General features: G+C 37.7%; 1 protein-coding gene across 2 annotated transcripts in view; it reads right to left on the bottom strand.

The window, feature by feature from the left end:
• The window catches only part of LOC126470245 (polycomb protein Scm), a 216,823-nt gene that overhangs the window by 111,761 nt on the left and 79,389 nt on the right, over positions 1–25,673 (bottom strand). For both annotated transcript variants that reach the window (XM_050097954.1, XM_050097955.1), the window contains exons 6-7: positions 18,279–18,513; positions 7,483–7,668 (exon numbers count right to left, since the gene is read on the bottom strand). In XM_050097954.1, coding sequence (XP_049953911.1) covers positions 7,483–7,668; positions 18,279–18,513 — 421 coding nt within the window. The remainder of the gene's footprint in view (positions 1–7,482; positions 7,669–18,278; positions 18,514–25,673) is intronic.

Genomic DNA, 25,673 nt, shown 5'->3' with positions numbered 1-25,673 from the left:
CAGATATGGTGATCGAGGAGGTCAAGGCAATATTCTGACACTCTGCAGAGCATGCTGGGTTGCAACAGTGGTATGTAGGTGAGCGTTATCCTGTTGGAAAACACAATGTGGAATACTGTTCATGAATGGCAGCACAACAAGTCAAATCACAAATTTGCAGTCAGGATGCATGGGATAACCGCGAGAGTGCTCCTATTCTCATATGAAATCCCACCCCAGACCATAACTCCAGGTGTAGGTCCAGTGTATCCAGCATGCAGTCACGCTGGCTGCAGGTCCTCAACTGGCCTCCTCCTAGCCAACACGTGGCCATCACTGGCAGAGAGGCAGAACCAGATTCAATCAGCAAACACAAAAGATCTCCATCCTGCCCTCCAATGAGCCCTCATTTGACACCACTGAAGTCGAAAATGAAGGTGGTCTGGGGTCAGCTGCATGTTACGGGGCGTTGGGCACAGAGCTGTCCTTGAAGTAAGCCAAGTGTAACAGGTCAATCTGTCACTGTGTCATTATGGCCCCAACTGCTGCTGCAGATGCAATACGATGTGCCACTGCCATCCGCTGAACATGATGATCTACCCTCTCGGTAGTGCCACATGGCCATCTGAAGCCCGATCATCTTGCGACCGTACACTTCCATGACCACTTCTGTCAGCAATCACGTACAGTTGCTACATTCCTGCCAACTCTTTCTGCAATACTGTAGAAGGAACATTCAGGTTCTTGTAGCTCTATTATGTGACCTATTTCGAACTCTGTGAGGTGTTGATAATGGTGTTTTTTTTTTTTTTTTTTTTGCCTTAAAGGCATTCTTGACTAACATCAATTCACCACATTGAATTTCAAAGGTAACTAATGCTCACTACTGTTTCAGTGTGTATTTAAAGCAAACCTGATTTACATCCTCATAGTGAAGCTATTAATGCCACTCTCATGCAACTGGCATGAAATTTTAATAGATGTGGTTTCCGATCTAGAAACACGCTTACCAACTTTCATTTATGTTGCGCAACTCCTCCTCAGTGTCGCTATTTCCTTTCAGTCAGTGTAATAATAATAATAATAATAATAATAGTAATGAACCATGGACCATGGACCTTGGCGTTGGTGGGGAGGCTTGTGCGCCTCAGCGATACAGATAGCTGTACCGTAGGTGCAACCACAACGGAGGGGTATCTGTTGAGAGGCCAGACAAACGTGTGGTTCCTGAAGAGGGGCAGCAGCTTTTTCAGTAGTTGCAAGGGCAACAGTCTGGATGATTGACTGATCTGGCCTTGTAACAATAACCAAAACAGCCTTGCTGTGCTGGTACTGCGAACGGCTGAAAGCAAGGGGAAACTACGGCCGTAATTTTTCCCGAGGGCATGCAGCTTTACTGTATGATTAAATGATGATGGCGTCCTCTTGGGTAAAATATTCCGGAGGTAAAATAGTCCCCCATTCGGATCTCCGGGCGGGGACTACTCAAGAGGATGTCGTTATCAGGAGAAAGAAAACTGGCGTTCTACGTATCGGAGCATGGCATGTCAGATCACTTAATCAGGCAGGTAGGTTAGAAAATTTAAAAAGTGAAATGGATAGGTTAAAGTTAGATATAGTGGGAATTAGTGAAGTTCGGTGGCAGGAGGAACAGGACTTCTGGTCAGGTGCCTACAGGGTTATAAACACAAAATCAAATAGGGGTAATGCAGGAGTAGGTTTAATAATGAATAGGAAAATAGGAATGTGGGTAAGCTACTACAAACAGCATAGTGAACGCATTATTGTGGCCAAGATAGATATGAAGCCCACACCTACTACAGTAGTACAAGTTTATATGCCAACTAGCTCTGCAGATGACGAAGAAATTGAAGAAATGTATGATGAAATAAAAGAAATTATTCAGATAGTGAAGGGTGACGAAAATTTAATAGTCATGGGTGACTGGAATTCGGTAGTAGGAAAAGGGAGAGAAGAAAACGTAGTAGGTGTATATGGATTGGGGCTAAGAAATGAAAGAGGAAGTCGCCTGGTAGAATTTTGCACAGAGCACAACTTAATCATAGCTAACACTTAGTTCAAGAATCATGAAAGAAGGTTGTATACATGGAAGAACCCTGGAGATACTAAAAGGTATCAGATAGATTATATAATGGTAAGATAGAGATTTAGAAACCAGGTTTTAAATTGTAAGACATTTCCAGGGGCAGATGTGGACTCTGACCACAATCTATTAGTTATGACCTGTACATTAAAACTGAAGAAACAGCAAAAAGGTGGGAACTTAAGGAGATGGGACCTGGATAAACTGAAAGAAACAGAGGTTGTACAGAGTTTCAGGGAGAGCATAAGGGAACAATTAACAAGAATGGGGGAAAGAAATACAGTAGAAGAAGAATGGGTAGCTTTGAGGGATGAAGTAGTGAAGGCAGCAGAGGATCAAGTAGGTAAAAAGACGAGGGCTAGTAGAAATCCTTGCGTAACAGAAGAAATATTGAATTTAATTGATGAAAGGAGAAAATATAAAAATGCAGTAAATGAAGCATGCAAAAAGGAATACAAACGTCTCAAAAATGAGATCAACAGGAAGTGCAAAATCGCTAAGTAGGGATGGCTAGAGGACAAATGTAAGGATGTAGAGGCTTATCTCACTAGGGGTAAGATAGATACTGCCTACATGAAAATTAAAGAGACCTTTGGAGATAAGAGAAGCACTTGTATGAACATCAAGAGCTCAGATGGAAACCCAGTTCTACGCAAAGAAGGGAAAGCAGAAAGGTGAAAGGAGTATATAGAGGGTCTATACAAGGGCGATGTACTTGAGGACAATATTATGGAAATGGAAGAGGATGTAGATGAAGATGAAATGGGAGATATGATACTGTGTGAAGAGTTTGACAGAGCACTGAAAGACCTGAGTCGAAACAAGGCCCCCGGAGTAGACAACATTCCACTGGAACTACTGACGGCCTTGGGAGAGCCAGTCCTGACAAAACTCTACCATCTGGTGAGCAAGATGTATGAAACAGGCGAAATACCCTCAGTCTTCAAGAAGAATATAATAATTCTAATCCCAAAGAAAGCAGGTGTTGACAGATGTGACAATTACCGAACAATCAGTTTAATAAGCCACAGCTGCAATATATCAACACGAATTCTTTACAGATAAATGGAAAAACTAGTAGAAGCCGACCTTGGGGAAGATCAGTTTGGATTCCGTAGAAATAATGGAACACGTGAGGCAATACTGACCTTACGACTTATCTTAGAAGAAAGATTAAGGAAAGGCAAACCTACGTTTCTAGCATTTGTAGACTTAGAGAAAGCTTTTGACAATGTTGACTGGAATAATCTCTTTCAAATTCTGAAGGTGGCAGGGGTAAAATACAGGGAGCGAAAAGCTATTTATAATTTGTACAGAAACCAGATGGCAGTTATAAGAGTCGAGGCACATGAAAGGGAAGCTGTTGTTGGGAAGGGAGTAAGACAGGGCTGTAGCCTCTCCCCGATGTTATTCAATCTGTATACTGAGCAAGCAGTAAAGGAAACAAAAGAAAAATTCGGAGTAGGTATTAAAATCCATGGAGAAGAAATAAAAACTATGAGGTTCGCCGATGACATTGTAATTCTGTCAAGAGACAGCAAAGGACTTGGAAGAGCAGTTGAATGGAATGGATAGCGTCTTGAAAGAAGGATATAAGATGAATATCAACAAAAGCAAAACGAGGATAATGGAATGTAGTCGAATTAAGTCGGGTGATGCTGAGGGAATTAGATTACGAAATGAGACACTTAAAGTAGTAAAGGAGTTTTGCTATTTGGGGAGAAAAATAACTGATGATGGTCGAAGTAGAGAGGATATAAAATGTAGACTGGCAATGGCAAGGAAAGCGTTTCTGAACAAGAGAAATTTGTTAACATCCAGTATTGATTTAAGTGTCAGGAAGTCGTTTCTGAAAGTATTTGTATGGAGTGTAGCCATGTATGGAAGTGAAACATGGACGATAAATAGTTTGGACAAGAAGAGACTAGAGGCTTTCGAAATGTGGTGCTACAGAAGAATGCTGAAGATTACATGGGTAGATCACATAACTAATGAGGAAGTATTGAATAGGATTGGGGAGAAGAGAAGTTTGTGGCACAACTCGACCAGAAGAAGGGATCGGTTGGTAGGTCATGTTCTGAGGCATCAAGGGATCACCAATTTAGTATTGGAGGGCAGTGTGGAGGGTAAAAATCGTAGAGGGAGACCAAGAGATGAATACACTAAGCAGATTCAGAAGGATGTAGGTTGCAGTAGGTACTGGGAGATGATGAAGCTTGCACAGGATAGAGTAGCATGGAGAGCTGCATCAAACCAGTCTCAGGACTTAAGACCACAACAACAATAATAATAATAATGAAAACAATGTGTTGGTAAGAATAACCTGATCCTAGGTTGTGTGGCTCTTATACCATGTGTGCTATATCCTTGTTTATAATATTTTGATAAAGTAAAGCATACAGTATAGCCACATACTGAAATTGGATAATCCACATGAAGTCATTTTGGATGAAGTATCCACTGCTGTAAAATTCTATGTCATAATTTTCTTTTCATATTAAATACAAAAACCTCTGTTATTAAAAATTATTCCTCACTTCCTCTTTAACGCAAGCATGAATGTCTGTTACTACAAATCTGAAGACACGCTTTCCATTGAGATTCTCTTGGCAAAATAGTTCATTTCGTTGTGGGAATACTTGCTAATTCATGAAAGTGGATCTGAATAAAGGTGTAATTGTGGCTGCAAACCTGAGGCTGCAGAAACTGAAACTGATGTAAACCTATATAGAAATATATGACACTCATTTTGTTGCAAAATTTACCATGTCGTTTTCTGTTGCATTGTGGAACTAACATTACAATACGTAAATCAGTTTCTGAATAACCCATATCTACAGAAAATGGAAGTGGCAACAAATTAAAGCATTCCATTTGACTTCCTGAAGTACTGGAAACAAATCTGAAATGCATGTATAAGATCATTTAAAATATTTCAATGCCATTAAGAATTTCTCTCTACTCCCTCAGTTAAATATGGAAGTTTGGGCAAACGAGTAGTGTTTCTATTTTCTAGATTTCTTAAAAAAAAGAAAGAATGAAAGAAAAAGAGGGGGTATGTATTAAGTGCTGAACAAGAAACAAATGTTCTACACAACCATACCAGTGTGTTGAGTTCAGCTGCACAAAGAAGATTCTTCCTTCCCAAATATACACTGTCAACACATTCCTGTAAACATATGAGACTTTCTGCTACTGTCATAGAGTATTCTGATGTAAATAGATCCAGTATCTTTCCATAATGATGAGCTTATCATCAAATGTGTTGGTATAAAGTTTGAACTGAGTAATACCAGACAGATTATTCATCCAACAACAAAGACAATGCAATCGAGAAAGTTTTCTTCATGTGCTATGATTTTCTTTGTAGCATTATTGTTCATTTCCCTGTGCTGTATAGCTAAAGGGAACAAACAAACTGCTTGTAACTGTTTCATCAATCATTACCAATTATTCTGTCTGAACAACAGAATTATTTCTGTTCCTTTCGTGTATCCTTGGAAGCTAAGGTACTTAGTAAGTTGTTTTTTATAGAAATATTGCACCTGAAATATTTTTTTTTTTTTTGCTAATTTTGTTAATCCTTACAAAATTTCCTCAGTTATCATTTCACTGGGTCTCTGTTGAAATAATTCTCAAAAACAATAAATCCTACACACACTGCCAAAAATGGGTAAACACCCATAGCAAAACTGTAAATGAAATTACAGTAAATATAAGAAGTTAATATAATAATGGAAAGTCCTAGGTGAAATGTAAGTAAAGATAATCTCAATCTCAATCTCAATCTCAATCTCAAGCTCGCTCTCTCTCTCTCTCTCTCTCTCTCTCTCTCTCTCTCTCTCTCAGCTGAATTGTCCTGCCAACTACAACCAGCCCTGCAGCTTCACTAAGGTGAGGGTGACAGGGAGGGGAGTTGTGGGTGAAAACAGATGTTCAATGACTGCACAGTGTTATCTTGGTTATTCAAAATTATTTTAAGTGCCTAGTCATCTGTCAAGTGAACAACATGTAGCCTGAACAATGTATGAGGCCATGTACAAAACCACAATGCAACCCATTTGAATTTGGTACACTAACATTTCAGTGTTACACAAGTATCAGACTTATCTATGTTCTCTAACTGCACTGCTATCTGATACACTTCTCATGCCTTTCATTAATGTATCACGATCAAAACATCATGTGGTTGCATAATTAATGTTCTCTGGTTACCATTCCTGACATCAGTGATCACACATTAATAATTCACATAACCATGCATGTACAAAATAATATTGCAATTTGGCAGTTCCTTCGAGAAGCTTTTGGCTGTGAGAATAATTAATTAATTATTGTAAAGTTTTTGCAAGCAGTGTGGAGGAGAGAATTTATCGTCATCCAGTGGCAGAGATGGCTGCCGGTGGTTAGCATTGGGAGATGCGCAGAATAGTTCAAAATGGGCTGCCTTTTGACATGATAATCATCGTAGTACATCTTACTTACATCTACAATATCACAGGATTTCTAATCTTTCCTTAGAGTATTACAGTTACACACTACACTATTTCTGACAGATTCAAACTGAAGTGGTGGTCCTTTCAAACTTTTACAGCATTTCATTTTACTTTTCCATCTGCTGCTACTGTTGATTATAGTGGCATACGAAATAACTGTTTCACGACAATACTGGGATTTTCTATCCCATACTATCACTTTTTTTAAGTACCAATCTAACATTTATTGGAAAGATGTTTAGATTCCTTGTTTTTTTTTTCCTCAAATTATTCAGTACTGTGTATACTTACTTCTCATTACACATGATAGAAATTGAGCAATACTAAACTGTTACCTCACAGAAATGTGATATTATGTGTTGGAAAGACTTTCTCTACATTCATTAGCATCTGACAGAAAAAAATGCTTTTGTAGCTTAATGGGACAAGGTGTAAAAGAACCAACACGTCAGCAGCTATATGTGCAGTCAGCCTGACAGCACTGGTAGGACCACGGGCAAAGTGAACTGTTAAAAACAAAGGATTATTCGAATAGGTGGCAATTAAGAAGTACACTGCTAACAGAAGAAACTGCAGGAACCCATTGCAGTTACATTTCCCATATAATCCTCAAATGCAATGTAATGTTTAATAATTGCAACGCAGAAGTTCAAATTTGGCACCAAGTATACTGGGATAAGCTAAATAGCAAGAAGGTAACTTGATAGAGGGATTCTAATACTAACGAATAAGGCTAAGATACATACCCTCATGCATGAAATAAATATACAAGAAGCAAGTGACAGAGAGCAATTAAGTTTCAAAACAGAGTGGTTAAGATGCCACACTTCACAATGTAGAAAACTGAACTACTATCCCTCCAAACAAATATAAATTCATTCTCTCTCTGCATATACAACTCACCAATTGTAGCTGCACAAATGAGTTGGGGATTCTTTTTGTCAACTGCTTCCAGTTTCATTCCAATCTGAAACTGATTGCTTCTTGGTGTTGGGGGTTCCTTCTTGAAGATCTTTGCTGGTGCCATTTCTGCACCATTGAGGGTTTTTAGAAGGAACATTGGCCAGGATGAAGCATTCATCCGGAAACCTGCAAATAAATAGTTAAGACATAATACATGAAGACAAAAATTATATGAATGATCTGGATAACAATATAAGCTTCATTAATTGTCACGAGTTATTTTATTTTTACTATTATTTCTGTTTCATGCATAGTAATATTCCCATACAGGTTACTAACAGCAGAAATCAATATTGGTCATGAAATGTACAATACATTCCCCTATAATTTTTCATCCTTTACTCCATGCCACATCACACACAAGTTATTGATGATGATGATATCCACACACACTTTCCAGCCAATAGTAACCCCCCCCCCCCCCCCAAAAAAAAAAAACAAAAAAAAAAACACCTTAATAATATCAACAGTGACCCCACAATCCCTTTATGGTATATTGATAATTTAACATTCCAACTGTGCTTCCTTTTGGGCACTGTTAAAACTGATATGCAACACCATGTAGAGAAACTGCCCCTTGAGCATACCTCAAGAACTTATTCCCTGTAAACAGCATTTGCAAGCACAGGGGAGCAAGGAGGAGGAGGACAGAAGACTACAATTCAACATCCTGTACAAGACGAAGTCATTTTATTTGTTTCAAAATAAGAAGACAAGTACCACAGTCTAAAGTAAGTAAATGACATTTTAATCTTTAACTAAATTTTTGCCAATAGTCAATTTAGTTACGTTTAGCAAGAGCATTTTTTAACTTAAGCATACTGCGTGAAACACTTCATTCACTTACACAGTACTGCAATGTATTTTTTTTTTAAATTTAAAATGAGTTTAAATATTTCCCACCTAATATTTAGACTAGTCTCTTCTGATTTTTAACTTTAGATTCTGCTCTTATTTGCACAAGTTCCATCTACCTTTCAGTTTCTAACTCAAATTAACCATATTCTTTTCTAAGAAGCCATCCTGACATTCAGTATTTATGGAAAACATGGAAAACCTAAATCTGGATGACTGGATGTCCTCCCAAATGAAACTACACGATCTAAATTACTATTCCACCTCGCTCAATAAGACAGCAAAACAAGCGGTCAATGGCAACAGATGAGTTCACTGTGGTGCTGAAGTGTGTGTATCATATGGGTTCAGACCCATTGCTCCTCTGATAATCTGAAGCCATTATGTGAGACATGTTGGGGGAGCTGAGAAATGATATTACTAACAGGTGCTCTATCAGTTGTTTCCAAGGGTAGGAAAAGAAAGAAATCAAATTTTATCCCACATAGAATGTGCAAAGCTACAGCATTGCTTGAACATTTGTTACAAGAAGGGCAGATGTGCTGTGATGAGTCAGTCATATACACAGCAACTAAACAGTTACCTCTACGCACATGATGCCTTGTCATTCTTGTGGGTATTAAGTGCTTAGAATAAATGTATTCATAATGTTAGTAAGTCATTAAAATCTTCAGTGTCTCCGAATTTGTTTGGAACCCATGTTATTAGTCACACTATTCCTTTTCTGTGTAATTATCTTTCACCATGTCGAGGAGCCTGCAGAAGTCAGAAAGTTAGTTCTGTAGGGACTTGTCGGTTCCTTTAGGCAGACCTCCAGGTAAAGCAGGATGACACAAGGAAGGAATTGACCAGGATCAAGGGCAGTGAAGGGGAAGAGGCTGGGTGGGAACTGGATGTTGGTTGGAAGAGATAGGGAGAAGGAGAACACAATCTCAGTTTTATTATCAACACTAAAATCAAGTATCTACCATTGCCAGAGATAAGCAGAGAAGAGCCTTAGGCAGAGCTAGGAGCTGAAAATGTGTAGCACACCTCAACGGAAGTCAGGAAGCCTAGGTATGTGCAAAGTGTTAGGAAGAAGAACTGCTGCTGCCAGGTGGAAGCATGGCCATAGTGTAGGCCGACAGCCACAGGAAACTTTAGGGGCATCATACCAGGCCATCATCATTTTCAAACCAAATGCAGGTCCAAATCAAGAGATAGAGGACTTAGGGTCTTTATACATGGATTTTTCACAAGAGGACCATGAAGTGATAGGGGGTGGGGAGGGACAAGATAGCTTCCCTAATTTGCAGCACAGCACCCCTGTACACTTTGTTGAGGTTTTCTAGCATCATGATCAACCCCACCTTCATGGAGCGGTGATGCAGATTGAATGTGGGGTTAGATATGGCTCTCATGGCAGCTTGCTCCACGATTGTTGCTCTGGAGCCAGTCACGCCCATCAATAGATGGGGTTTCACTAGGTATGATCCTCACCTAAACAGGACTGATAAGGGAAGATTGGTACAGCTGATTCATGACAGTACAGGGGGGATGGATCTTAGGTCATGCACGGTCAAATACCTAACTACCTATTGTCACGAGTGGGAGAAGTAGGCCCTTTTTATGATAAATTCAGACAAACAGGTTCCCCTGCCTAAAGAGTTCTTCTAGCAATTTAAAAAATTCTGAAACAATCATTCTCAAGACAAACTCTAACACACCAAATAACATACATACTATAAGTCATAAAGTAAAGAAAGCATTGTGAAAAGCAACACGAGACATTTCACAGACTAATATTCTTTTATTAAAACGTGCAATCAATAAAAAATAAAATATAACAGCTTGAAGTTGAGCTCCAGTCTTTGAACTGCACAGTTGTTTGTTCCACTGAGCATTGGAGTACACACACAAAAATTCAACATGTAGTATTATCGCATTGTAAAAGGACAGACTCTTACTGCACAACTACTTCAAAGGGCAGAGGATCATGCATTTATACCAGGAAATGAACACAGTTCAAATCCAGACATGACCTTAAGATGTAAGTGATGACAAACACTTTGAAATATCAGCTACTGAGTTAACACGGATTGATAACACCGAAAAATTAATCATTTGTATTTGTGTGTGTGTGTGTGTGTGTGTGTGTGTGTGTGTGTGTGTGTGTGTGTGTGTGTGTTTGTGGAGACTCCCAATGGTAGTGTGGACATATTTTACAATAAATTGACAAAAGTTCTAGATAAAATTTCAAGTAAAAAACTCAACAAAAATTTCGTTTCGAGACATAAAAACAAATATAAATGAGACTAATAGCACCCTCATAAATAACCTCCAGAGTTCTGGCATGTCACTGTCACCAGTGCAACAAGGGTTACTACAATGACTGCATTTGTAATTTACCATGGAGCCACAAATATGGACAGGGGAAAGTGTGCTGTAGCAGTAAAAGAACTTGGACTATCAGGCCATTTCTGCCAAATAATAACAATAAAATTGGCAAGGGAAACATTCCCTAAACTGCATGTGTACAAAAGATATTTATAAGACATCAAAGTACAAGATTTTTCAAGAGAACTAGCGAAGCTGGGATGAAGTGTATAGAGAAAGCGATGTAAATGTGAAGTTCTTTAGGGGACTTATGACCTAAGATGTTGAGTCCCATAGTGCTCAGAGCTATTTTTTTTTTTAAGTTCTTTAAATTCTCAACATTATTTAAATCTGACTTCAGTATCAATGTCTCACAAAACCAAATTGTTAGCAGCAGTTGTTAAGAAGTCCTACCTCTCAGTTCCACGAAAAAGAGTCATAATGGGTCACATTTATTGAATTTCTATCATTGGTACAAAAATATTGATACAAAGGTGCTGATTGCTGCAAAAAAAAAAAAAGTCATGACAATGTAATATACAATGCAAAGAACAGAAGCAAAGCAGACTGGGATGTCATAAAAAACAGAACAGGCAGAGACATAAAGGCACAAAAACATACTGATAAGGGAGGGGTATAAAGTAATAAATCATCCACACCACCTAGCAAACTATGTGAATCAGTATTTTTCAAGTATTGCAGCAAAGTTACAGCAATAAACCCAAAAAACAAGCATTACGCCAGTAAACACTTACGCACTAAGTGCAACAATGTTGCTACCACCCACAGTGCATTACGTCAGTAAAATTGTACAAAAGCTTAAAAATAAAAAAAATCAGTATGCTTAGATGAAGTACTAATGTTTGTATTGAAACAATACACTGAGTATACAAGCTACCTTAACGTAATAAACTACCCTTCACATCATAGAAATTTCCTGACTATTTAAAACAAGCAAGAGTTGTACCTCTGCTAAAGAAAGGTACTGCAGAAGGTTATGAAAATTACTAACCCATTTTAAAGCTGCCACCATTCTCAAAACTAATAGAGTCAATTACAAAAGAGTAATTATGAGTTACTTGAATAAATATAACCTCTTCAGTGAATCACAGTTTGGTTTCTGAAGTGGTAGAAGTACAGAATCAGCCACGGCAGAATTGACATAAGTGGTACTTGATGCTCTTGACAAAGATGAGTGTCTCACAGGGATATTTTTACATCTTTACACGGGTTTTGATACTAATGACCATAAGATTCTACTGAATAAGCTATAAGCATTAGGAATAAGAGGGGTAGCTAATGCCTGGTTCCAATCATACGTAGGCAGAAAGGTATAAAGAGCAGAGATAATACATACCTCAAATAAGTCTTAAGTTTCACTAAAACACTTATCAGAGCCAAAATACATTAATATAGGACTTCCTCAGGGTAGCATTCCAGGACCTATACTGTTCCTGATATACACTGAAGTGCCAAAGAAACTGGTATAGGCATGCTTATTCAAATACAGAGATACGTACACAGGCAGAATACAGCACTGCAGTCGGTAATGCCTATATAAGACAAAAAGTGTCTGGCACAGTTGTTAGATCAGTGACTGCTGCTACAATGGCAGGTTATCAAGATTTAAGTGAGTTTGAATGTTGTGTTATAATCAGTGCATGAGCAATGGGACACAGCATATCCGAGGTAACGATGAAGTGGGGACTTTCCCGTACGACCATTTCAGGAGTGTACCATGAATATCAGGAATCCAGCAAAATATCAAATCCCCAACATTTCTGTGGCTGGAAAAAGATCCTGCCAGAACAGGACCAACGACGACTGACGAGAATTGGTCAGTGTGGCAAAAGTGCAATCCTTCTGCAAATTGCTGCAGATTTCAATGCTAGGCCATCAACAAGTGTCAGTGTGCGAACCATTCAATGAAATATCATCTATATGGGCTTTCAGAGCAGAACGTCCACTCGTGTACCCTTGGTGACTGTACGACACAAAGTTTTACACCTTGTCTGGGCCTGTCACATCAGGCTGTTGATGACTGAAAACATGTTACCCAGTTGGATGAGTCTCGTTTCAAATTGAGTCAAGCAGATGGGTGTCTACGGGTATGGAGACAACGTCACAAATGCATGGACCCTGCATGTCAGCAGGGGACTGTTCATGCTGGTGAAGGCTCTGTAATGGTGTGTAGCTGAAATGATATGGGACCCCTGATACATCTAGATATGATTCTGACAGGTAACATGTATGTAAGTGCCCTGTCTGATTACCTGCATCCATTCACGTCTGTTGTGCATTTCGACAGACTTGGACAATTCCAGCAGGACAATGCATCACCCCACATGTCCAGAATTGCTACAGAGTGGCTCCAGGAACACTCTCCTGAGTTTAAATGCTGCTTCTGATCACCAAACTTCCCAGACATGAGCATTATTGAGCATATCTGGGATTCCTTGCAATGTGCTGTTTAGAAGAGATCTTCACCTCCTCCTGCTATTACAGATTTATGGTCTGCCCTGCAGTATTCATGGTGTCAATTCCCTCCAGCGCTACTTCAGACATTAGTTGAGTCCATACCACATTGTGTTGCGACACTTCTGTGTGCTCACAGGGGCCCTGTATGATTTTAGGCAGGTGTACCAGTTTCTTTGGCTCTTCAGTGGATATCAATCACTTTCCCATTCGTGTTAATCATGGGGAAAGAATTCTCTTTGCTGATGACAGCAACATTATATTCACTGAGAACACAAGAGAATTCCTCGCAGAGAAAGAAAATGATGGCCTCAAGGAAGTTTACAATTTGTCAATAAGTAATAAGGTGACACTGAACGTAAAGAAAACAATGCCATGAATTTCAGTTTGAAGAGGGAAAATTAGACTATTAAATTAAATGTAGATGGTACCTCTATGGATAGTGTAACAAATGCAGAATTTCTAGGAATGAATGTTGATTCTCAGTTGAAGTGGTGTGAACACACTAAGATACTTGCAAACAGTACATCATCAGTATTTTATGCCTTTTGGAGGCCTGTCATTAGTGTGTAGCAGCCAGGGTTTTTTAGTTACACACCATTCATAGGTACACCCAATTCTGAGCTATGGCATTCTTTTCTGGGAATCAAATGCACAAAATGTGAACACAATTTCCAAACTGCAGAAAAGGGCCTTAAGGACAATAACAAAAAATAGTGGTCGAGCACGCTGTAAAGATCTGTTTGAAACAATGGGGCTTTAACTGCACCGTGTGAATACACTTACCAAACAGTTGTACACATCAATGATAACATTGTCAATTACTGCACAAACAGCTCTGTCTATGACCATAGAGCAAGATCTAGACTGAACTTTATTTAGTAAGAAAGAATAAACATAAAACTCAAAATAGCATTTCCTACCAAGGAATAAAACTGTACAATAAATCACTAAATGCGCTCAAATAAATTCCTAAAACATATTTATTTAAAATGGCAGGTAAAAGGTGACTGTTAACCCAAACATTCTATAAACTGAAGGATTAGTTAAATAGTGAAGTATAAGGGTTTGGCAAAAAATATAACACAAATGATAATAAAGATAATAAAACATCTAACATTCCAATAACACTTTGCATTACACTTTTTCCTTCTTTTCCTTCCCTTTTCTGGAAAAATTTACTCCCAAAGTTATGCAATGTATAGTACTAATACCTTAGCCTCTATCTGAGCTCTACAGTTCACTGCAGGGATTCAACTGCAAAACTGCAATGCACAGAATGGTCCTGATGTCAGCTGATAGTGTGTGTGTGCAGTGTTGTGAAACAATGAATGTATAGTGCATGTAGCATGTGCAGTGGCTGGGAGTGAGGAATGAATGAATAGAGTAGCATTAGTCTTTTATCACTATTAAATAACTTATTTGTAAAACAGTATTGTACAGTAGCGGTAAAACAAATGAGACACCACTGTTTTTAACAGAGTGGCCTTGTATTCAGGAGGGTGGACGTTCCAATCTTCATCCAGCTATCTTGTTTTTGGTTCCCCGTAGTTGCTCTAAATTATTTCAGGCAAATACTGGGATTGTTCCTGCTATAAGGCCATGACAGACTACCTGTATATGTGAATCACTTAATTTTTACTGTTCTAAGATTGTAATACCAAGCCATGATCAATATCCTTGTAAAAGAAATCTAAGAGTAAATAAAACTACCACCACCACCACCACCACCACAAAGTCCACTCACTTTAGTGAAGGATCACAATTTGATGAGACATTCAGAAATAATGCATCATAATTCAATACATCTACATCTATTTAATGGTTTTGATTTGCCTTCTTTCAGGGATATCTTCACACTTTGGGACACATTGATGTTCTGCAGAGAGGACTTGGCAGGCTGAAACTAATGATCGCTTTAGCTTATGTTAGTAAATAGCCTGATGAAGGCTTCTGGCATTTCAAAAAGTTGGTCTTTTCAGGTGCACTCATGGCTACAACAGCCTTACAAGCCATAGCCTTGGCATGTGCATTTATTTTGTGATCTGTATCTTCTGTATTTATTTTTACTCAATGAAATTTGACTTGTTTACCTGACACTTCACACACAGTTGTGGGGATAAAGATAGTGTTTGTATGATTCGCTAAATTAAGATATTGCCTGAATTTGCAAGAGATGGTGAAACATTCATGCACCTGGCTTTTGAAACATCCATTCACACAAAACTAGCCTTGCTATGGTTTGATAATTGTGTTATGCTTAAAATAATCATGTTTTCTCCAGTTTACCATATGATTTTTCTCACTTATATTGCACCTTGTTCTTCGCAATCAACCTTTAGTTCTTTGATGTACTACCCCATTAGATCTTTGCTGAAATTCAGTATTGTGAAGTACCAATAGGGAAGTGTAATTAGTGAGCATTTTCACATGTTTTAGTTGGAGGGTTTGCTGGATGCACCTTTATGCAAGAAAGGTACCACCTCTCAACTATTTCACTTAGAGGTTACTGGAATGATTGCAGTTCTCTCTCTCATTTCAAAACAGAGTATCATACTGTGAAACAATCAATGTTATGTTACAGTTCCCCTTTTTGAATTGTTGTCATCCTTGAAATTTTGTCCTACAATGTTTCTTTCATTTGTTCTGTGCAATTAATGCCAAACTGTACACTCAGTGATTATAAGACTCACTTGTTGTTGATCTTAGTCAATGATACTAGATAGTGACTGGTCTAAACAATGATTTTTAAATTTTCTGTAAATCATCTATCAAGAAGTTTATAATTTATTACAAAGTTGTTTGTAAAATGGGGAAAAAACTAGTAAGATGGGGAAATGTTATGTTACTTTAAATAGGTTTTGTTCTTGTGTAACAGTGATCACAAACAATTCATGTATTTTCTTTCTGTGGTGCTTGTTTTCATTTGGTGTGAATTCCACTGAACATCCATTGTATGTACTGTGTCAGTGTGCCTGCCTACAGATTCATGCTAGGGCTTCTTAACAAGTGGTGTGGGTAACAAATGGCTCCAGCTTCAACAGGAAGAGTTACTTTCTGTGAAAAAATAAGAAGTTGTACATAAATCTGTTTTATACCCAACACTGGCAGGCTTCAATTCATTGGTAGGATACTGGGGAATGTGCAGTATGTCTAAAAAGAATATTGTTAAAAAACCAATGCAACATTCCCTAGAGTACTGCTGAAGTGTGTGGGAACCATGCCCCTTAAGACTAACAGAAGATATTAAATGTTGAAGAAGAAAGGAAGTACCAATGGTCACAGGTTTGTTTGACTTGTGGGAGGGGGTTATGGAAATTCTAAAAACCCTAACTTGACTTACTCTGTAACACCCATGAAAGAGTAGTTAAAAGTTTCAAGAACTAGTTTCAACTGAGGAATCTAGAAATAGACTACAGCCACCCTATGTACCACTCCTGTAGTGACCATGATTACAAAATTACACTAATTACAGTATGGACAAAAGCAGTTAAGCAGTCATTATTCCCATAGTCCACACGCTTATATTTAATCCCTGAGAAAACTTGGAAATTGTACATACTTATCTGTGATATATAGGGGCCGGAAAATGGAGCATCTATTTTTGGCATTATTTTCATCTATTTTTTGCAATGTATTCATTTCTATTTTTGACAAAATTCGCACCTATTTTCTTTCGTTTTAAATGATTAGACACACAAATTTAGAAGGTTGTCGCACTACATGAGTGAAGACAGACAAATTATTAGATCTTTGAAAATGACTGTTACAAAAAGTGCCGATTGGGAACTTTTTGACTGAAATGTTTGATTTCGCAAAAACTTAAATACCTTTCTCTTCCGAAATGATACTTTCCTTTGTTTGGTTGTGTTTAAGCTTTCAAAAATGATTGTTCTGTTGAAAAGCAGCAGCATTTTCCCACCATTTAACTGAATGCGTCTACAATATTAAGGTGTTTCTGGACACTGTTCGACTGTTCCTGCCCAATTTGAAGATTAAAAAATTTGCATACTATTTATTTCAACTTTTCATGGGCATTTACAGTCTAACGACTGATGCTCAACTACGCTACAGATAGAACTGACAAGGCACTTAGCATAGAAGTAGAATCGAACGCAAAGCAACTTGATTTTAACATAAGGGGAAGAATTTCGGCACCATTGAAAAATGTTATAGATTTTGTTTTCCAATCACTATAGCACAGAGAGCAGGCACTACTGGCCATGACCATAAGCAGATTAGAGTTTTGAGAACCACAGGGAAAGGAGTGGTGTGGGGAAACAAATCCCACTTCCATTTCGCTGGCAGCAGCCTACAGCAAAACTGACACATTTAACAGGGATTACCGATCTCTTCTGGTGCTGTAAGGGTCATAATTGAAATCTGTGATGACCAGGATTAGTCACTTCACTTATTTCAAAATAAGAAAAGAAAAAAACGAGCAACACACGACACAAGCATTCAGGGACAGCTACCACACAACTGCTTGTTAAAGTTAGCAGAGTATTGTTAATGATGTAGTTCAGGCCTGACCTCTAGCAGTATTCAATGCAACTACAGTTCAAAGTAAACAAATGTACAAATTTTTTCCTTATAAACTGCTAGGTCCCTGGCCGAGTACTACATTGCATCACGCACCACGTGTCTTAAACAGACCATTCAACAGTCCACAATTGGTATGGCACCAGATCATTGAGCGCACTGATACATCATTACATTCGTAAACATTATTTTGCAAGTAGGTGGTTGCGCACATTATCTTTCCAAACTGAGCTTCGCCAGAAGATGTACAATGCCAGTAACTTCTTAAATTTTTGATACTGTAGGCAGAAAATAAAGCTATTTCAAATTATCTCTGATAAATAGCTCATCCAGATACAATATGCTATGAAACAGCTTCTATTAAACAATTTTGTGTTTTCATATTTTGAGGCAGAATTTGCACCTCTCTAGCGACAATCTCTAATCTACAAAAATTTAGGTGTTTTTTCTGTTATTCTGTCTTCTCAGAGATTTATATTCTACTCATGATTCAGAATAGTTTTCTTCACCTAGTGGCGGCTGTAACATTCCACCATGTTTCTCACAATGTCCAATTGGGTGTATTTCATTTGAATCCACCAAACGCCAAAAGTCATTCTTGTTGTCACTTCCATCCAGTCTTAGGCGCAAACGTGGTCCAAGAATACCAACAACAGAAGCAATACATGTAGAAGTCAAGTTCCTTGGGTCCAAAGCTTCTAGTTTCATTCCAATCTGAAAGTCGTTAGTTGGCGGAGTGAGAGCCTGTAAAACAACAGAACGACAGTACACTTTAATTCTTCCATGAGAATACTTGGGGAAAAATTACATCACATATATGACTATTACAAAAGCTTTGCAACTAGAAAAAACTAAATATTTTGGTTAAAATGTTAACAATGAGATGAGTGTTTTTCTTTTAATGGGAGTTTGCATCTTTATTCCCTTGGAGTATTTTGAATGAAATTCAGATTGCCTGAATGTCTGCGATACTGATTCTCGCACATATTGCACTGGAGTTAATAGCACCAAATTTCTCCTCTTCAGGAATGGTTATTTAAATACTGGAGGACTCAATACTAACATGCTCGACTAGTAGCATAAAAATACCCATTCTTGAACAGGGGGTTCACCATAAGTTTTTAAGAGAGCAGCTGGTACACTAGCAAGTGTGCATTTCCCGTCTCATACAGGGCCATTGCTCAGCAATCAACCCGAACTTCTGATGCTGGGTGAAGTATTTCGGTTGCATGTGCATCCTGTACTACATACAAATTGGTTTCCTTTTACAGGCCAATTATTCTTTTATTTCTGAAAACACTACATTAGATGTAGTTCACATAAGGGTAGAGGGTTGGCAAATCCAGTTCTGAATAGCTGTGTTGACAACGGAACTTCAAACATTAACAGAAAAACCACGAGGTTATTCAGAGTTCTTCAGTACACCTTTCCGTTGTTATCACCACTAGTGCCAGAAATGGAGCCAAGATGGCTAGTGTCTGAGGTACAGAAACCACCCTGCAGTGTTTGCCAGGTACACTCCACTATCACATCATAGGCAGTCTATTATATGTCTTTACATATTACATGTGTGAGCACTGCAAGAGTTAACATATTCCTGTGCACATCCAGATTCCCCAGTGGTCATCCAGGAAAAAAAAAAAAGAGTTAATGGTAAAATTCGGTGTTATTTCCTGCCAAAGTCAGTGTTCTTTTTGTCAAATTTAGAGTTTTTAGCAAATTCAGTGCAAGTTTTTGCTAAATTTAGTGTCAATTTTGCCAAATTTGGTGATATTTTTTTTGTAAAATTTGGAGTTTTTTTGCCATATTCGATACTTCTGCCAAATTCAACATTTTTTTGAAAAGGTCACTGTTTTTGCTGAATTTGCTGTATTTTTTTAAAAAACTGAAGTTTCTCCAAATTTTATGTTTTATGCTAGATTCAGTATTTTTTTAAGTGCAACTTTTGATGTGACATCGAAGTTCACTACAGTGTAAATGAACACTCATTTTAAGATCATTCACAGTAGTCACTGAAAGCTTCACACATTGCTCACTTGGCTGCCAAACACATTTCATTCAGAACATCTCTATCTGTAGCCCATATTTTGTTTTACACATACTATCAAGTAGTCTTTGTTTCCTTAGAAATTCCTTTACTGTGAATGTATACCATGCAGATCTCTCCACCATGAACTGTTCTACTGGGTGCATGTCTTTCCTGGAGGAGATTAGAAGTAAAATGCAATTTCAAGGGCACCTAGAAATCATGGCCTGTAGTTTTTAATAGTTTTTTGAAATTTAATAACTCAAAAACTTTAACAGATATTGGAATGAGACATTAAACATATAATTAGTACAAAGCGACTTCTATGTGGGGAAAAAAATAAATAAAAAAATAAAAACTGTGGAATACATACTGAAGTGAATATTAGTTTTCAGCTTACTACTGAATTACGTGTAATTTTTATTTTAGGTGCACCGTACTTCCAAACTATTAAAAATAAAAGGACAAAACAAATTTTATCCTTTAATTATTAATTTTTTGAAAGAGTAAACCAGCAATATCTATCAATTTGCTGTTTTGTGTATTCAAAAAAAATTTTTTAGAAGTCAATTTTTTTTCTCCTAATAATTTCCTCCTTAAAATATTTAGTATTTGTCGAATAATGTAGCTCACTGTGTAGACAAGCACTACAATATTATTCATGCAAAATCTTGTTTTTGTAGCTTTAATATTGGTTGAGATAATGATAACTAAGTATGCAAAAACGCTGGTTACACAAAATTGAAACTAAAGATTTGCATGTCATTTTCTGCTCAATGAAACCATATCAAAACATTCCAGCTCCATGATCTTTTTGATTCTGACTGTCCTCTTCATCTTCTTTAGTTTTCTTTCTTTTATTTGTTATTCTGGCATCCTTCACCATGCTTACAGTAGCTTTTTCGGATTCAGCGACATGTTGCCTGTCCACTTGTAGCAGCCCAATTTTCATGTTGCCCCCAGCTTTGATGCCTAGTCTGCTCAGATTTTTAATCTGCTTGTTACTCTATCATTAAAACATATTATGGCAGCCATCACACCAATGTGAAAAGCAGTTTCTGGCAAGCATTTGCAAATGCAAATATTGAAGCTTTCATTCAGACTCTGGGTTCTGCCACGTAAACATTTTTTTAGAAGTTTGCAATCTGAAAGATCTCTATAATGGCTTTAGTTCTATCCCAACAGTTTCTGTCGTAGGGTGTGCATGTGTATGTTTACCCCATTTGCTCCACACCTGTTCTACTTGCACCATGAAATTTTTCATTTTGAGTAGAGGGCATGCCATGGATGCTCACTCACCAGTGGATATTCAACAAAACAGAGTTGCCCAAATTGCTTTTCTCATCTCACTGACATTTTCACTGTTTCTCCTGATAGCTAGACTGCAATATTCTGTGAGGTTTCCTATTTTTGATTTGGTGTGTATACCATGTCCATCAATTGCTTTACCATGACAGAGGTTTTTTTTCTGTTATGTTCTTGCAGTTTCCTATGTCTTGCCCCCATTCTCTTCTGCACATGTCCTGTACACTCCTTTTTTTCAGTTTCACCATATGGTTTAATGGCCACAGCCCTACTGAAGCCTTTAGTCACCAGCATCAAGGTAGTGAGTGTATCACACACCATGCCTAAGGATTTTTTTTAAAAAGAAAAAAAAAAAAAAGACTGCCCCCTTGCTTTCAAGACCACCACTGAAACCTTGTCAGTTTTTGTCACATTTGTGTTCATATACCTTATTTGGCATGACCTTGGCAGTGCTTTGTCAGACATTCATAATTCAGCACCTTGCCTGTACCTACAGGGGTAACTGTGGCAATTCCATTCAGCAACGTGTGGCCTCTCTTCTGGCACGAACCATCCAATGCAGCAACAACATCAGTAGATTCACAGTTTCTTTCGCTGACCTACGGATGCTCGTTTCACTGACTTCTGTTGCGGCATCATGCAAATGTTCATAATATTGTTCAAGCTTGACAGGTAGCAGTGGGAGATCCATCTTGGCAGAGAACATCTGGGCTGCTTTTCTTCCCTTCCCAATACAACTCGTGGCATAAACAAGGCAAATATTCACTTCACTATATTTTGTGCACGTTACAGGAGATGTCATTGTACATTTCGTTACTTTACACACTTGACATTCAACTAAAATTTTGCTGGATAGGCCTCTTCTCTTGCTTATGTCCTCACTAAACATAAAGGATTTTGCACTATTACAGTGTTTACATTTAGCAACAGGCAAAAGCAATTCTGAAAGCTTACACTTACTAATTAAAATTTAAGCATTTTTTTCCCTATTTACAACACCAACATCTTGTTCATTTTCAATAAGATGTTTCAAATTGCATTTTGAAGCACTGTCTGACAAACTTTCAGCTGTAATCTCACTTCGCTGCGGCGTAACGATTTCTTCATTTTTACAATTTCCAACAACATGCTTGCATTGCTTAGAATAAAATTTACAACTGCAATTATACTTCTTCAATTCTGGCATTTTATGATATAAAACGGTTCAAATACACAGTCAGAACAACAAGTTTACAACATGAAGGGCTGCAATAAATCCCTGCTCATACTACAGTTGATACGTCTTTCAAGGATATTACAAAAATGAGTTGCTATGGAAATAGCAGCGCCAAAATTAAATACAAGACATTGTAGGCAATGTTGTGTGTTTCACAGCACTGTGAAAGATAGGTGTTCATGTGCTGCATCTACTTTAGAAAGGCTCCTAAACACGAAAATGAGGAGGTACTGTTCGCAAGGTATATATTTTTTTTCAATCAGGAAGAATTACAGAAATTTATTAAATAAAAAAAATTTCATCTTTTGGGTCCTCATGATGTCCAGGTTCCCTTAATATGTAGTAACTATCTATTACTATTGGCAAACTACCACCTCAGATTTATAACATTTTTATATGGCAAAATTAGAATTTTCCCAACATCTCATAAAAAAATTTCATTTCACTTCTTGCTCCTCACCTTCTCTTCCAACTCACACTCTGTCAAACTACTATACACCTATGACCACGAGCACAGGTCAAAGACATACTAATGGCGATGTTACGTAGGCAACACTACAAAACACAAACCACAATATGTACTCAGAAGTATAAAAGTAAACAGAAAAAGTGGTGTGCAAAAAAGTGTGCTGTGTAAAATGTGAAAAATGCATACTTCTGTAGAACAACTAAAAGTTAGACTGCAAGTATCAGTGTCTAATGAAGAAAAACTCTATAAAGATGTGCTAGCAAATGGAATTTCCCAAGCCGAAATCACCATAAGTAAAAAGCACTGTACTGCCAATGAATTGATTTTTGATCTTAAAAACAAATAAAATTACAAATATCTTTAATTACAGATCAGTGATGGTGCTTTACCTCAATAAAGCAAAACATATCTGGTGGGGAAAAAATGTGCCTTCCCTTGTAGTTGCAATGACAGAATGAAAATACCTTCAGGAATTGTAAAGCATCTATGGGAAATATGGCCACACAAATGAAGAATTTAACAAACTGCAAATTCTCCAGTTAGATAGAACTATCTTCTCCAATGAATCACTATCATCAGTTTCTTACAGCATCTGCAACATGTCCTCCATTTAACATGATGAAGGGGTAGCAGAGTAGCCACATATACTATGAAGGGGGGACCATCTCAGTTAGTAAATGTTGTGACAGGTAACAATTTAAATTACATACACTGACCAGCCAGAACATTTTGACCACCTACCTAACAGCCGGTATGTCCACCTTTGGCATGGATAGCAGTGGCAACGCATCATGGCATGGACATAATGAGGCCCTTGTAGGTCACTGGAGGGAGTTGGCACCACATCTGCACACAAAAGTCACTTAATTCCTGTAAATTCCATTGAGGGGAGCAATGACCTCTGCCACCATGTTCAATCACATCCCAGGTGTATTCAACTGGGTCCAGAATTGGCGATTTGGGGGGCCAGCACATCGAATGGAATTCGCCACAGTGTTTCTTGAACCACTCCATCACACTCCTGGCCTTGTGACATGGTGCATTATCTTGTTGAAAAAAGCCACTGCCATTGGGAAATATGATCATTGTAAAGGGGTGTACATGGTCTGCAAGCAGTGTATGATACTCCTTGGCCATTAAAGTGCCTTGCATGAGCGTCACTGGGCCCATGGATGCCCATGTGAATGTTCCCCAGAGCATAATGGAGCTGCTGACAGCTTGTCTCCATCTTACAGTACTACTGATGTGGGCCATGCAAAAGCCCAGTGGGCAGGACATTTATAAATGTGTATTTTCCTGGGAATTTTGCCAAAGCAGTTTTAAATGACCAAAATCTGGGCATTTATGAAAAAAAAAGGGATGATACTCCCAATATTATTAATAATAATAATGGTTTATTTGTCCATAACAACTTTTACAGTCGTGGACATAGTCAGTCAGTACATACATGAACAATAATAATAGTTTAGTAGTAGAAATAAAGTACATACAACATTAAAAATCCTTGACGGAGTACAAACATTTTGCAATTAACAGCTACTTTAATTTTACTTTAAATATGTTTCCTTTTAACATTTTTATGGTATTTGGCAGTCTGTTGTAAAAAAATCTTCCAGCAGAAAATGGATTATGATCGGTTGCTTTTTTATTTCAGAATTTTATGTGGTAATCCTCTTTCTTCCTTGTATTATAACTATGGATATAACTATTTATTATACTGTGCTCCATATTTTCTTTTACAAAAAGTATAGTCCTTAGAACATATAATGAATACACTGTTAGTATATTATTCTTAATGAAGTATTCTCTACAGGATTGACATTTACTAATATTCACTATTATCCTAATTGCTCTCTTCTGGGCTCTAAAAGCCCTATCCAATGTATACCGTTGGTGCCCCGGCCCAAATCTCAATACCGTATTGTAGGTGGGAGTGTACAATACCAAAGTAGATTTGTCTTAAGACTGGTGACACTATTATGCTAGAAAGGCATTTTAGCAGGTAGGTATTACACGAGATTTTTTTACACATGCAGCTGATGTGCTCCTTCCATGTAAGATGTTCATCAACTATAATACCCTGGAATGTATGTTTATCAATTGTTTCAATTGATAACTCTGGCTCAGTATCCACTTGTCTTGATTTGTAATTTAGCATAAACTCCATTAGAATTGTCCTTTCCTTCTTTAATGCCAATTTATTTTTAGTCATATATTCTGTGATGAGGCTAGTGTTCTTCATATTATTTTGCACTGCTAGCTGTTTTGTAAGGCCCCAGCTTATGAAGGAGGTGTCGTCGGCATAATTCACAAGGTCTGCATTTTTTGGAATTATTATATCATTGATGTACACAATGAACAGAAAAGGCCCAATAATACTGCCCTGAGGGACTCCACAGTTAAGAATTTTATAAGATGATTTTACTGTTTGTATAAGCCCCCCGTTGGACGATACAACTTAACACACTGTCTCCTGTCAGCAAGGTACGATCTTAACAAATCTAATGCCGCTCCTCTGACCCCATAAGTTTCTAACTTATGTAGAAGAATGGAGTGATTTACAGTATCAAAAGCCTTAAATAGGTCTAGAAAGGTGCCAATAACTTTGTTTCCATCATCAAGTTTATTCAATACTGCTTGAATAAATGTGGCTACGGCTGTTATTGTAGACTTGCCCTTCCTGTAACCGTGTTGAGAATTTTTAATATATTGTTCTTAGAGAAAAATGATTCCATTTGATCAAGAAATAGCCTTTCCAACAACTTACTAAGTTCTGATGTCAATGAAATAGGCCTATAATTTTGTACATCAGTAGTTTTTCCATTTTTATGCACTGGTCTTATTTCAGTGACTTAACAAGTCAGGAAATGACCCCTGTCTGAAAGAGC

This window comes from Schistocerca serialis, chromosome 3 (assembly GCF_023864345.2).
Source record: "Schistocerca serialis cubense isolate TAMUIC-IGC-003099 chromosome 3, iqSchSeri2.2, whole genome shotgun sequence".
NCBI lineage: Eukaryota > Metazoa > Arthropoda > Insecta > Orthoptera > Acrididae > Schistocerca > Schistocerca serialis.
Note: the sequence above shows the minus strand (reverse complement) of the source record. Positions and strands in the feature narration are given on the sequence as shown.